At 41.7% G+C, this 16,304-nt stretch overlaps 1 protein-coding gene across 2 annotated transcripts in view; it reads right to left on the bottom strand.

Moving 5' to 3' along the window:
* Nucleotides 1-1,108: 1,108 nt before the first annotated feature.
* The window catches only part of UCN (urocortin), a 31,684-nt gene continuing 16,488 nt past the window's right edge, over nucleotides 1,109-16,304 (bottom strand). For both annotated transcript variants that reach the window (XM_083174839.1, XM_083174838.1), the window contains exon 2: nucleotides 1,109-2,636. In XM_083174839.1, the coding sequence (XP_083030965.1) occupies nucleotides 2,146-2,616 (471 nt within the window). In that variant the 5' untranslated portion in view covers nucleotides 2,617-2,636 and the 3' untranslated portion in view covers nucleotides 1,109-2,145. The remainder of the gene's footprint in view (nucleotides 2,637-16,304) is intronic.

The following is a 16,304-nucleotide window of genomic DNA, read 5'->3' as shown; positions in this document are numbered from 1 at the left end:
TTGTAGTATGGTGCTATGTATACTAGGTGTAGTATGGGGGGCTGTGTATATTGTAGTATGGTGCTATGTATACCGGGTGTAGTATGGGGGGGGCTGTGTATATTGTAGTATGGTGCTATGTATACTGGGTGTAGTATGGGGGGGCTGTGTATATTGTAGTATGGTGCTATGTATACTAGGTGTAGTATGGGGGGGCTGTGTATATTGTAGTATGGTGCTATGTATACTAGGTGTAGTATGGGGGGCTGTGTATATTGTAGTATGGTGCTATGTATACTAGGTGTAGTATGGGGGGCTGTGTATATTGTAGTATGGTGCTATGTATACTGGGTGTAGTATGGGGGTGGGGCAGTGTATATTGTAGTATGGTGCTATGTATACTAGGTGTAATATGGGGGGGGGCTGTGTATATTGTAGTATGGTGCTATGTATACTAGGTGTAGTATGGGGGGCTGTGTATATTGTAGTATGGTGCTATGTATACTGGGTGTAGTATGGGGGGGGGGGGCTGTGTATAATGCAATATGGGGCTGTGGGGGGAAGCTGTCAAAATCCCAGCTCTGTTATCCTGACCGGCAGCCGGGACACCAGGGCTGGAATCCAGTCCCCAGCAAAGAGACCGGGCCGGAATATCAACATCCAGTATCCTGATGGTAAGTGTCAGGGATGGCTGTGACATGGGGAAAGGGGGCTGTGTCTGGCAATCAGGGTTTAAAGCCTAATGAACCTGCTCCGGTGCCCCCATGGGGAAACTGACATGTAGCCAACAGCCCCCCCCCCCCCACCCCGAGTGGCAATAAAAAGGTGGAGCTAGACACGCCCTTTTGGCGGAGCTAGACACGCCCTTTTGGCGGAGCTAGACACCCCCGCTCAACTACACGCAGCACCTGGAATCTCCCTTCAATAGTAGGCAAGTATGGCCATATCGGAGAATGTCGCCTCAAAGAAAATGTGAAGAACCCATGTCGCCCTTCCCAATGTTGACCTAATACGTGTGTCGACCTTCAGTCGTTGACCTGATGCACGTGTACCGGTGAGAGGACCGCTGCCCCAGCCAACAAGCCCCTGACCAACATCACACCAGCACATTGTCCATAGACAGACGACGGACAGGTACGACCAGCTTTATTGTACACCACACAAAGGAACATACAGTAATCCTGTATAACACCTAATGGGCTGTGCGGGAACCGGGCTGGGGATCTGACCCCAACTGGCATCGCCCACCTTTTATCACAACTTTCTCTGCCCGCTCATTGTAGTAAAGGAAATGGGCCTAGTGCAGATTGTACACAATATACACAGAGACAGCAATAAATAAGTTCTGCTGGTAAAGATATTCCGGGGACCCAACACTTAGGGCCACTCTCAGAGGCAAATTCCTTCTCAAATGGATAAAACCATGTGCACTGCAGGTGGGGCAGATGTAACATGTGCAGAGAGAATTAGATTTGGGTGGGGTTTTACTTCAAAGTGAGATCTATATTGCAGTGTAAAAATAAAGCAGCCAGTATTTACCCTGCACAGAAACAAAATAAGTCACCCAAATCTAATTCTCTCTGCACATGTTACATCTGCCCCCCCTGCAGTGCACATGGTTTGCACCATTTGAGAAGGAATTTGCCTCTGAGAGTGAACCAGAATAAGGGCCTTAGACCACCTGGATGAATGATGTGAGGACATAATATCTATGGGGCAGTACAGATGCACAAGGAGGTGCCTTATTATCATATAAGGCTTATTCCATGATCACTGAGCTGAGAACATCGGGATCTCTGGGTACTATACACACCACCATCTCTTCTAATAATAATAGTGCTGAATTCTCAGGGAGATTACTGGCTCTGTGCACCGACCATAGGAAGCTACTTCTGGGCTACTTCTGGGCTTGCACATCCACAGAACCAGGACATGTGTATTATGGAACCTCGGACTGGATGGGAACTAACCACTGAAGTTTCAGAAGCCGAATACAGCCATACAGACCCCTTATTGAACCCTCCCTCTGGCCTTGTGGTTGTATGGGCTGCATCGGAGCTCATATTGTTAGGTGGACATACTGTAAGTCTTTGTGAGGTATTGCACATCGCATGTTTTGGAGAAAGAGGTTGTAAGACTGGGCCCAAAGTCCCAGAACCCTCAACGTCACTTCCCTACAGAATCAAATATAATGCGGTTCTGTTCAGCCTGTTGTTTCTGGTTCTGGGTCTTGGCGATCTCAATCATCTGCCTGAGTATGTGAAAAGTCAAGTCAATGGAGATAGGAGGGTCTTCCCGCTTTAGCCGGTCAGAGAAGACTTCTAGGAAGGCTTTGGATGGTTCTTCCGGCCTGTTCTCCTGAAACAGAGCTTGAAGGATGCTGAGGACGGAAGCGGTGTCCTGAAGGTCAGAGGGCAAGGTGCCCTTGGTGAGCCTCAGCTGCACTCGGGGATCACCTCCTTCTAAAACACTCTGGAATTGTTCCTTTAGAAAGTAAATTAGGGCACTCTCATCGCTTACAAGCCCATTTACAGTGAGTCTTGGTCCCTCAAAAATACTCCTGTCCATGGGCCGGGCCCCGACATGGGCCGTAAGAATCAGGTAACAGAAGAGTCTTGTCAGTGGCACGGCCTTCATGGTGCGATCTTCTCAGAGACCTATGGAAGTATGGATGACAGGAGAAGATTAGATTGTACAGCGCGTACATTGTCAACGATCAGCCATAATGTTCAATCACATCTAGAAATTCATTTTTATGGAATCTTCTAATGAAAGGTTTATTTGAAGCTGAATGAGTTGGAAACAATATTAATGAATGAGTCAATAGAGAAAAGCCAAATAACCAGTTTTACATGTAGGTCCTCAGCGCGTTTCTCCACTCGTAGAACTTTCCTCCCTCGGTTTTCTGTTCTTTAACTATATACCATCCACCCTTTCCATGCTCATAGTTATTTATTATATGTCGGGAAATGTTGGGCTGCGGGAATTACAGTTATTGTGTTGTTGCCCCAGGACTCACAGAAAAGCGATTCCAAGAGGTGGGACATTTGTAGCCCCTCAGCTCCTTCCGGGACTGTTCATCCAATCCCTATTACTAAGACCTGCCTTACGGGGCACATAGCTGTGTCGATGATGAAGATGATACGTGTGCATCTGCCTTGGGGTAAATGGCTGTCTCTATCTCTATGCAAGAGAAAGTCTGTGTGTTCCATCAATATAGTTATAACTTTGGAATATTCCCAGAACAGGCGGTCTCCTGCGGGGACTTTCTGTAGTTGTATAATGCCACCATCGCACCTTGTTCAATGGTAAGTGCAAATAATACAGTACAACACCCAGCTCCTATATATAATACAGTACAACACCCAGCACCTATATATAATACAGTATCCCACCAAACTCCTATATATAATACAGTACAACACCCAGCACCTATATATAATACCGTACAACACCCAGCACCTATATATATATATAATACAGTACAACACCCAGCACCTATATATAATACAGTACAACACCCAGCACATATATATGATACAGTACGACACCCAGCACCTATATATATATATATATATATATATATAAAATACAGTACAACACCCAGCACCTATATATAATACAGTACAACACCCAGCACATATATATGATACAGTACGACACCCAGCACCTATATATATATATATATATATAAAATACAGTACAACACCCAGCTCCTATATATATAATACAGTACAACACCCAGCTCCTATATATAATACAGTACAACACCCAGCTCCTATATATAATACAGTACAACACCCAGCACCTATATATAATACAGTACAACACCCAGCTCCTATATATAATACAGTACAACACCCAGCTCCTATATGTAATACAGTACAACACCCAGCACCTATATATAAAACAGTACAACACCCAGCTCCTATATATAATACAGTACAACACCCAGCACCTATATATAATACAGTACAACACCCAGCACCTATATATAATACAGTACAACACCCAGCACCTATATATAATACAGTACAACACCCAGCTCCTATATATAATACAGTACAACACCCAGCACCTATATATAATACAGTACAACACCCAGCTCCTGTATATAATACAGTACAACACCCAGCTCCTATATATAATACAGTACAACACCCAGCTCCTGTATATAATACAGTACAACACCCAGCTCCTATATATAATACAGTACAACACCCAGCACCTATATATAATACAGTACAACACCCAGCTCCTGTATATAATACAGTACAACACCCAGCTCCTATATATAATACAGTACAACACCCAGCACCTATATATAATACAGTACAACACCCAGCACCTATATATAATACAGTACAACACCCAGCTCCTATATATAATACAGTACAACACCCAGCACCTATATATAATACAGTACAACACCCAGCACCTATATATAATACAGTACAACACCCAGCTCCTATATATAATACAGTACAACACCCAGCACCTATATATAATACAGTACAACACCCAGCTCCTGTATATAATACAGTACAACACCCAGCTCCTATATATAATACAGTACAACACCCAGCACCTATATATAATACAGTACAACAACTATATATAATACAGTATAACACCCAGCACCTATATATAATACAGTACAACACCCAGCACCTTATATATAATACAGTACAACACCCAGCACCTATATATAAAACAGTACAACACCCAGCACCTATATATAATACAGTACAACACCCAGCACCTATATATAATACAGTACAACACCCAGCTCCTATATATAATACAGTACAACACCCAGCACCTATATATAATACAGTACAACACCCAGCACCTATATATAATACAGTACAACACCCAGCTCCTATAATACAGTACAACACCCAGCACCTATATATAATACAGTACAACAACTATATATAATACAGTACAACACCCAGCACCTATATATAATACAGTACAACACCCAGCACCTATATATAATACAGTACAACAACTATATATAATACAGTATAACACCCAGCACCTATATATAATACAGTACAACACCCAGCACCTATATATAATACAGTACAACACCCAGCACCTATATATAATACAGTACAACACCCAGCTCCTATATATAATACAGTACAACACCCAGCACCTATATATAATACAGTACAACACCCAGCTCCTATATATTATACAGTACAACACCCAGCTCCTATATATAATACAGTACAACACCAGCACCTATATATAATACAGTACAACACCTATATATAATACAGTACAACACCCAGCACCTATATATAATACAGTACAACACCCAGCACCTATATATAATACAGTACAACACCCAGCACCTATATATAATACAGTACAACACCCAGCACCTATATATAATACAGTACAACACCCAGCACCAATATATAATACAGTACAACACCCAGCACCTATATATAATACAGTACAACACCCAGCACCTATATATAATACAGTACAACACCCAGCACCTATATATAATACAGTACAACACCCAGCACCTATATATAATACAGTACAACACCCAGCACCAATATATAATACAGTACAACACCCAGCACCTATATATAATACAGTACAACACCCAGCACCTATATATAATACAGTACAACACCTATATATAATACAGTACAACACCCAGCACCTATATATAATACAGTACAACACCCAGCACCTATATATAATACAGTACAACACCCAGCACCTATATATAATACAGTACAACACCCAGCACCAATATATAATACAGTACAACACCCAGCACCTATATATAATACAGTACAACACCCAGCACCTATATATAATACAGTACAACACCCAGCACCTATATATAATACAGTACAACACCTATATATAATACAGTACAACACCCAGCACCTATAAATAATACAGTACAACACCCAGCACCTATATATAATACAGTACAACACCCAGCACCTATATATAATACAGTACAACACCCAGCACCTATATATAATATAGTACAACACCCAGCACCTATATATAATACAGTACAACACCCAGCACCTATATATAATACAGTATCCCACCCAACCCCTATATATAATATAGTATAACACCCAGCACCTATATATAATACAGTACAACACCCAACCCCTATATATAATACAGTACAACACCCAGCACCTATATATAATACAGTACAACACCCAGCACCTATATATAATACAGTACAACACCCAGCACCTATATATGATACAGTACAACACCCAGCACCTATATATATATATATATATATATATATATATATATATATATTACAGTACAACACCCAGCTCCTATATATAATACAGTACAACACCCAGCTCCTATATATATAATACAGTACAACACCAAACCCCTATATATAATACAGTACAACACCCAGCTCCTATATATAATACAGTACAACACCCAGCTCCTATATATAATACAGTACAACACCCAGCACCTATATATAATACAGTACAACACCCAGCACCTATATATAATACAGTACAACACCCAGCTACTATATATAATACAGTACAACACCCAGCACCTATATATAATACAGTACAACCAGGGCTGGCAACAGAAATCTTGGGGCCCGGAAAACTGATATCTCGGGGGGCCCCCCAACGCAGATTCTTATTATATTGCATATTGAATATATATTTTTTATTATTAGAAGTAAATAGATAATTAATATTTACAATGCAATATAATATGGAAGAGCAGAGATTGGAGGGCACAGCATTGTGCGTTGTGTGGTTTAGTGTGTTGCGTGATGTCACTAAACTCATTAGTACAGGTAGCCAGATAAGTGATTAGGCAGCCATGCTTTCAGACCCCGAGTCCCTCAAAGTCTTGGGGCCCCTCAACTGGTCGGGGCCCGGTACAAGTGTCCCCTTTGACCCCCCCTGTCGCCTGCCCTGAGTACAACACCCAGCACCTATATATAATACAGTACAACACCTAGCACCTATATATAATACAGTACAACACCCAGCTACTATATATAATACAGTACAACACTCAGCTCCTATATATAATACAGTACAACACCCAGCACCTATATATAATACAGTACAACACCCAGCTCCTATATATAATACAGTACAACACCCAGCTCCTATATATAATACAGTACAACACCCAGCTCCTATATATAATACAGTACAACACCCAGCTCCTATAGATAATACAGTACAACACCCAGCACCTATATATAATACAGTACAACACCCAGCACCTATATATAATACAGTACAACACCCAGCACCTATATATAATACAGTACAACACCCAGCTCCTATATATAATACAGTACAACACCCAGCACCTATATATAATACAGTACAACACCCAGCACCTATATATAATACAGTACATCACCCAGCCCCTATATATAATACAGTACAACACCCAGCTCCTATATATAATACAGTACAACACCCAGCACCTATATATAATACAGTACAACACCCAGCGCCTATATATAATACAGTACAACACCCAGCGCCTATATATAATACAGTACAACACCCAGAGCCCATATATAATACAGTACAACACCCAGCTACTATATATAATACAGTACAACACCCAGCACCTATATATAATACAGTACAACACCCAGCTCCTATATATAATACAGTACAACACCCAGCACCTATATATAATACAGTACAACACCCAGCACCTATATATAATACAGTACATCACCCAGCCCCTATATATAATACAGTACAACACCCAGCTCCTATATATAATACAGTACAACACCCAGCGCCTATATATAATACAGTACAACACCCAGCGCCTATATATAATACAGTACAACACCCAGAGCCCATATATAATACAGTACAACACCCAGCTACTATATATAATACAGTACAACACCCAGCACCTATATATAATACAGTACAACACCCAGCACCTATATATAATACAGTACAACACCCAGCTCCTATATATAATACAGTACAACACCCAGCACCTATATATAATACAGTACAACACCCAGCTCCTGTATATAATACAGTACAACACCCAGCTCCTATATATAATACAGTACAACACCCAGCACCTATATATAATACAGTACAACAACTATATATAATACAGTATAACACCCAGCACCTATATATAATACAGTACAACACCCAGCACCTTATATATAATACAGTACAACACCCAGCACCTATATATAAAACAGTACAACACCCAGCACCTATATATAATACAGTACAACACCCAGCACCTATATATAATACAGTACAACACCCAGCTCCTATATATAATACAGTACAACACCCAGCACCTATATATAATACAGTACAACACCCAGCACCTATATATAATACAGTACAACACCCAGCTCCTATAATACAGTACAACACCCAGCACCTATATATAATACAGTACAACAACTATATATAATACAGTACAACACCCAGCACCTATATATAATACAGTACAACACCCAGCACCTATATATAATACAGTACAACAACTATATATAATACAGTATAACACCCAGCACCTATATATAATACAGTACAACACCCAGCACCTATATATAATACAGTACAACACCCAGCACCTATATATAATACAGTACAACACCCAGCTCCTATATATAATACAGTACAACACCCAGCACCTATATATAATACAGTACAACACCCAGCTCCTATATATTATACAGTACAACACCCAGCTCCTATATATAATACAGTACAACACCAGCACCTATATATAATACAGTACAACACCTATATATAATACAGTACAACACCCAGCACCTATATATAATACAGTACAACACCCAGCACCTATATATAATACAGTACAACACCCAGCACCTATATATAATACAGTACAACACCCAGCACCTATATATAATACAGTACAACACTCAGCACCAATATATAATACAGTACAACACCCAGCACCTATATATAATACAGTACAACACCCAGCACCTATATATAATACAGTACAACACCCAGCACCTATATATAATACAGTACAACACCCAGCACCTATATATAATACAGTACAACACCCAGCACCAATATATAATACAGTACAACAGCCAGCACCTATATATAATACAGTACAACACCCAGCACCTATATATAATACAGTACAACACCTATATATAATACAGTACAACACCCAGCACCTATATATAATACAGTACAACACCCAGCACCTATATATAATACAGTACAACACCCAGCACCTATATATAATACAGTACAACACCCAGCACCAATATATAATACAGTACAACACCCAGCACCTATATATAATACAGTACAACACCCAGCACCTATATATAATACAGTACAACACCCAGCACCTATATATAATACAGTACAACACCTATATATAATACAGTACAACACCCAGCACCTATAAATAATACAGTACAACACCCAGCACCTATATATAATACAGTACAACACCCAGCACCTATATATAATACAGTACAACACCCAGCACCTATATATAATATAGTACAACACCCAGCACCTATATATAATACAGTACAACACCCAGCACCTATATATAATACAGTATCCCACCCAACCCCTATATATAATATAGTATAACACCCAGCACCTATATATAATACAGTACAACACCCAACCCCTATATATAATACAGTACAACACCCAGCACCTATATATAATACAGTACAACACCCAGCACCTATATATAATACAGTACAACACCCAGCACCTATATATGATACAGTACAACACCCAGCACCTATATATATATATATATATATATATATATATATTACAGTACAACACCCAGCTCCTATATATAATACAGTACAACACCCAGCTCCTATATATATAATACAGTACAACACCAAACCCCTATATATAATACAGTACAACACCCAGCTCCTATATATAATACAGTACAACACCCAGCTCCTATATATAATACAGTACAACACCCAGCACCTATATATAATACAGTACAACACCCAGCACCTATATATAATACAGTACAACACCCAGCTACTATATATAATACAGTACAACACCCAGCACCTATATATAATACAGTACAACCAGGGCTGGCAACAGAAATCTTGGGGCCCGGAAAACTGATATCTCGGGGGGCCCCCCAACGCAGATTCTTATTATATTGCATATTGAATATATATTTTTTATTATTAGAAGTAAATAGATAATTAATATTTACAATGCAATATAATATGGAAGAGCAGAGATTGGAGGGCACAGCATTGTGCGTTGTGTGGTTTAGTGTGTTGCGTGATGTCACTAAACTCATTAGTACAGGTAGCCAGATAAGTGATTAGGCAGCCATGCTTTCAGACCCCGAGTCCCTCAAAGTCTTGGGGCCCCTCAACTGGTCGGGGCCCGGTACAAGTGTCCCCTTTGACCCCCCCTGTCGCCTGCCCTGAGTACAACACCCAGCACCTATATATAATACAGTACAACACCTAGCACCTATATATAATACAGTACAACACCCAGCTACTATATATAATACAGTACAACACTCAGCTCCTATATATAATACAGTACAACACCCAGCACCTATATATAATACAGTACAACACCCAGCTCCTATATATAATACAGTACAACACCCAGCTCCTATATATAATACAGTACAACACCCAGCTCCTATATATAATACAGTACAACACCCAGCTCCTATAGATAATACAGTACAACACCCAGCACCTATATATAATACAGTACAACACCCAGCACCTATATATAATACAGTACAACACCCAGCACCTATATATAATACAGTACAACACCCAGCTCCTATATATAATACAGTACAACACCCAGCACCTATATATAATACAGTACAACACCCAGCACCTATATATAATACAGTACATCACCCAGCCCCTATATATAATACAGTACAACACCCAGCTCCTATATATAATACAGTACAACACCCAGCACCTATATATAATACAGTACAACACCCAGCGCCTATATATAATACAGTACAACACCCAGCGCCTATATATAATACAGTACAACACCCAGAGCCCATATATAATACAGTACAACACCCAGCTACTATATATAATACAGTACAACACCCAGCACCTATATATAATACAGTACAACACCCAGCTCCTATATATAATACAGTACAACACCCAGCACCTATATATAATACAGTACAACACCCAGCACCTATATATAATACAGTACATCACCCAGCCCCTATATATAATACAGTACAACACCCAGCTCCTATATATAATACAGTACAACACCCAGCGCCTATATATAATACAGTACAACACCCAGCGCCTATATATAATACAGTACAACACCCAGAGCCCATATATAATACAGTACAACACCCAGCTACTATATATAATACAGTACAACACCCAGCACCTATATATAATACAGTACAACACCCAGCACCTATATATAATACAGTACAACACCCAGCGCCTATATATAATACAGTACAACACCCAGCTCCTATATACAATACAGTACAACACATAGCACCTATATATAACACAGTATAACACCCAGACCCTGTATAACAGCACCTCCTATGTACTACATACAGTATACCAGCCAGCCCCTGTATAACAGCACCCTCCTATGTACTACATACAGTATACCAGCCAGCCCCTGTATAACAGCACAGCACCCTCCTATGTACTACATACAGTATACCAGCCAGCCCCTGTATAACAGCACCCTCCTATGTACTACATACAGTATACCAGCCAGCCCCTGTATAACAGCACAGCACCCTCCTATGTACTACATACAGTATACCAGCCAGCCCCTGTATAACAGCACCTCCTATGTACTACATACAGTACACCAGCCAGCCCCTGTATAACAGCACCTCCTATGTACTACATACAGTGTAACAGCCAGCCCCTGTATAACAGCACCTCCTATGTACTACATACAGTATACCAGCCAGCCCCTGTATAACAGCACCTCCTATGTACTATATACAGTATACCAGCCCCTGTATAACAGCACCTCCTATGTACTACATACAGTATACCAGCCAGCCCCTGTATAACAGCACCTCCTATGTACTACATACAGTATACCAGCCAGCCCCTGTATAACAGCACCTCCTATGTACTACATACAGTATACCAGCCAGGCCCTGTATAACAGCACCTCCTATGTATTACATACAGTATACCAGCCAGCCCCTGTATAACAGCACCTCCCATGTATTACATACAGTATAGCAGCGAGCCCCTGTATAACAGCACCTCCTATGTACTACATACAGTACACCAGCCAGCCCCCGTATAACAGCACCTCCTATGTATTACATACAGTATACCAGCCAGCCCCTGTATAACAGCACCTCCTATGTACTACATACAGTACACCAGCCAGCCCCTGTATAACAGCACCTCCTATGTACTACATACAGTATACCACCAGCCCCTGTATAACAGCACCTCCTATGTACTACATACAGTATACCAGCCAGCCCCTGTATAACAGCACCTCCTATGTACTACATACAGTATACCAGCCAGCCCCTGTATAACAGCACCTCCTATGTACTACATACAGTATACCAGCCAGCCCCTGTATAACAGCGCCTCCTATGTACTACATACAGTATACCAGCCAGCCCCTGTATAACAGCACCTCCTATGTATTACATACAGTATACCAGCCAGCCCCTGTATAACAGCACCTCCTATGTACTACATACAGTATACCAGCCAGCCCCTGTATAACAGCACCTCCTATGTACTACATACAGTACACCAGCCAGCCCCTGTATAACAGCACCTCCTATGTATTACATACAGTATACCAGCCAGCCCCTGTATAACAGCACCTCCTATGTACTACATACAGTATACCAGCCAGCCCCTGTATAACAGCACCCTCCTATGTACTACATACAGTATACCAGCCAGCCCCTGTATAACATCACCTCCTATGTACTATATACAGTACACCAGCCAGCCCCTGTATAACAGCACCTCCTATGTACTACATACAGTACACCAGCCAGCCCCTGTATAACAGCACCTCCTATATACTACATACAGTGTACCAGCCAGCCCCTGTATAACAGCACCTCCTATGTACTACATACAGTGTAACAGCCAGCCCCTGTATAACAGCACCTCCTATGTATTACATACAGTATACCAGCCAGCCCCTGTATAACAGCACCTCCTATGTATTACATAAAGTATACCAGCCAGCCCCTGTATAACAGCACCTCCCATGTATTACATACAGTATACCAGCCAGCCCCTGTATAACAGCACCTCCCATGTATTACATACAGTATACCAGCCAGCCCCTGTATAACAGCACCTCCTATGTACTACATACAGTATACCAGCCAGCCCCTGTATAACAGCACCTCCTATGTACTACATACAGTATACCAGCCAGCCCCTGTATAACAGCATCTCCTATGTACTACATACAGTATACCAGCCAGCCCCTGTATAACAGCACCTCCTATGTACTACATACATTATACCAGCCAGCCCCTGTATAACAGCACCTCCTATGTACTACATACAGTATACCAGCCCCTGTATAACAGCACCTCCTATGTACTACATACAGTATACCAGCCAGCCCCTGTATAACAGCACCTCCTATGTACTACATACAGTATACCAGCCAGCCCCTGTATAACAGCACCTCCTATTTACTACATACAGTATACCAGCCCCTGTATAACAGCACCTCCTATGTACTACATACAGTATACCAGCCAGCCCCTGTATAACAGCACCTCCTAAGTACTACATACAGTATAACAGCCAGCCCCTGTATAACAGCACCTCCTATGTATTACATACAGTATACCAGCCAGCCCCTGTATAACAGCACCTCCTATGTACTACATACAGTATACCAGCCAGCCCCTGTATAACAGCACCTCCTATGTATTACATACAGTACACCAGCCAGCCCCTGTATAACAGCACCTCCTATGTACTACATACAGTATACCAGCCAGCCCCTGTATAACAGCACCTCCCATGTATTACATACAGTATACCAGCCAGCCCCTGTATAACAGCACCTCCTATGTACTACATACAGTATACCAGCCAGCCCCTGTATAACAGCACCTCCTATGTACTACATACAGTACACCAGCCAGCCCCTGTATAACAGCACCTCCTATGTATTACATACAGTATACCAGCCAGCCCCTGTATAACAGCACCTCCTATGTACTACATACAGTATACCAGCCAGCCCCTGTATAACAGCACCCTCCTATGTACTACATACAGTATACCAGCCAGCCCCTGTATAACATCACCTCCTATGTACTATATACAGTACACCAGCCAGCCCCTGTATAACAGCACCTCCTATGTACTACATACAGTACACCAGCCAGCCCCTGTATAACAGCACCTCCTATATACTACATACAGTGTACCAGCCAGCCCCTGTATAACAGCACCTCCTATGTACTACATACAGTGTAACAGCCAGCCCCTGTATAACAGCACCTCCTATGTATTACATACAGTATACCAGCCAGCCCCTGTATAACAGCACCTCCTATGTATTACATAAAGTATACCAGCCAGCCCCTGTATAACAGCACCTCCCATGTATTACATACAGTATACCAGCCAGCCCCTGTATAACAGCACCTCCCATGTATTACATACAGTATACCAGCCAGCCCCTGTATAACAGCACCTCCTATGTACTACATACAGTATACCAGCCCCTGTATAACAGCACCTCCTATGTACTACATACAGTATACCAGCCAGCCCCTGTATAACAGCACCTCCTATGTACTACATACAGTATACCAGCCAGCCCCTGTATAACAGCACCTCCTATTTACTACATACAGTATACCAGCCCCTGTATAACAGCACCTCCTATGTACTACATACAGTATACCAGCCAGCCCCTGTATAACAGCACCTCCTAAGTACTACATACAGTATAACAGCCAGCCCCTGTATAACAGCACCTCCTATGTATTACATACAGTATACCAGCCAGCCCCTGTATAACAGCACCTCCTATGTACTACATACAGTATACCAGCCAGCCCCTGTATAACAGCACCCTCCTATGTACTACATACAGTATACCAGCCAGCCCCTGTATAACAGCACCTCCTATGTACTACATACAGTGTACCAGCCAGCCCCTGTATAACAGCACCTCCTATGTACTACATACAGTGTACCAGCCAGCCCCTGTATAACAGCACCCTCCTATGTACTACATACAGTATACCAGCCAGCCCCTGTATAACAGCACCTCCTATGTACTACATACAGTATACCAGCCAGCCCCTGTATAACAGCACCTCCTATGTACTACATACAGTATACCAGCCAGCCCCTGTATAACAGCACCCTCCTATGTATTACATACAGTACACCAGCCAGCCCCTGTATAACAGCACCTCCTATGTATTACATACAGTGTACCAGCCAGCCCCTGTATAACAGCACCTCCTATGTACTACATACAGTACACCAGCCAGCCCCTGTATAACAGCACCTCCTATGTACTACATACAGTGTACCAGCCAGCCCCTGTATAACAGCACCTCCTATGTACTACATACAGTATAGCAGCCAGCCCCTGTATAACAGCACCTCCTATGTACTACATACAGTATACCAGCCAGCCCCTGTATAACAGCACCTCCCATGTATTACATACAGTATACCAGCCAGCCCCTGTATAACAGCACCTCCTATGTACTACATACAGTATACCAGCCAGCCCCTGTATAACAGCACCTCCTATGTACTACATACAGTGTAACAGCCAGCCCTTGTATAACAGCACCTCCTATGTATTACATACAGTATACCAGCCAGCCCCTGTATAACAGCACCTCCTATGTATTACATACAGTATACCAGCCAGCCCCTGTATAACAGCACCCTCCTATGTACTACATACAGTATACCAGCCAGCCCCTGTATAACAGCACCTCCTATGTACTACATACAGTATACCAGCCAGCCCCTGTATAACAGCACCTCCTATGTATTACATACAGTATACCAGCCAGCCCCTGTATAACAGCACCTCCTATGTACTACATACAGTATACCAGCCAGCCCCTGTATAACAGCACCTCCTATGTACTACATACAGTATACCAGCCAGCCCCTGTATAACAGCACCTCCTATGTACTACATACAGTATACCAGCCAGCCCCTGTATAACAGTACCTCCTATGTACTACATACAGTATACCAGCCAGCCCCTGTATAACA

This window comes from Crinia signifera, chromosome 3 (genome assembly GCF_055691185.1).
Source record: "Crinia signifera chromosome 3, ASM5569118v1, whole genome shotgun sequence".
In the NCBI taxonomy this organism is placed as follows: domain Eukaryota; kingdom Metazoa; phylum Chordata; class Amphibia; order Anura; family Myobatrachidae; genus Crinia; species Crinia signifera.
The sequence above is the reverse complement of the archived record's forward strand: the minus strand, read 5'-3'. Positions and strand labels throughout refer to the sequence as shown.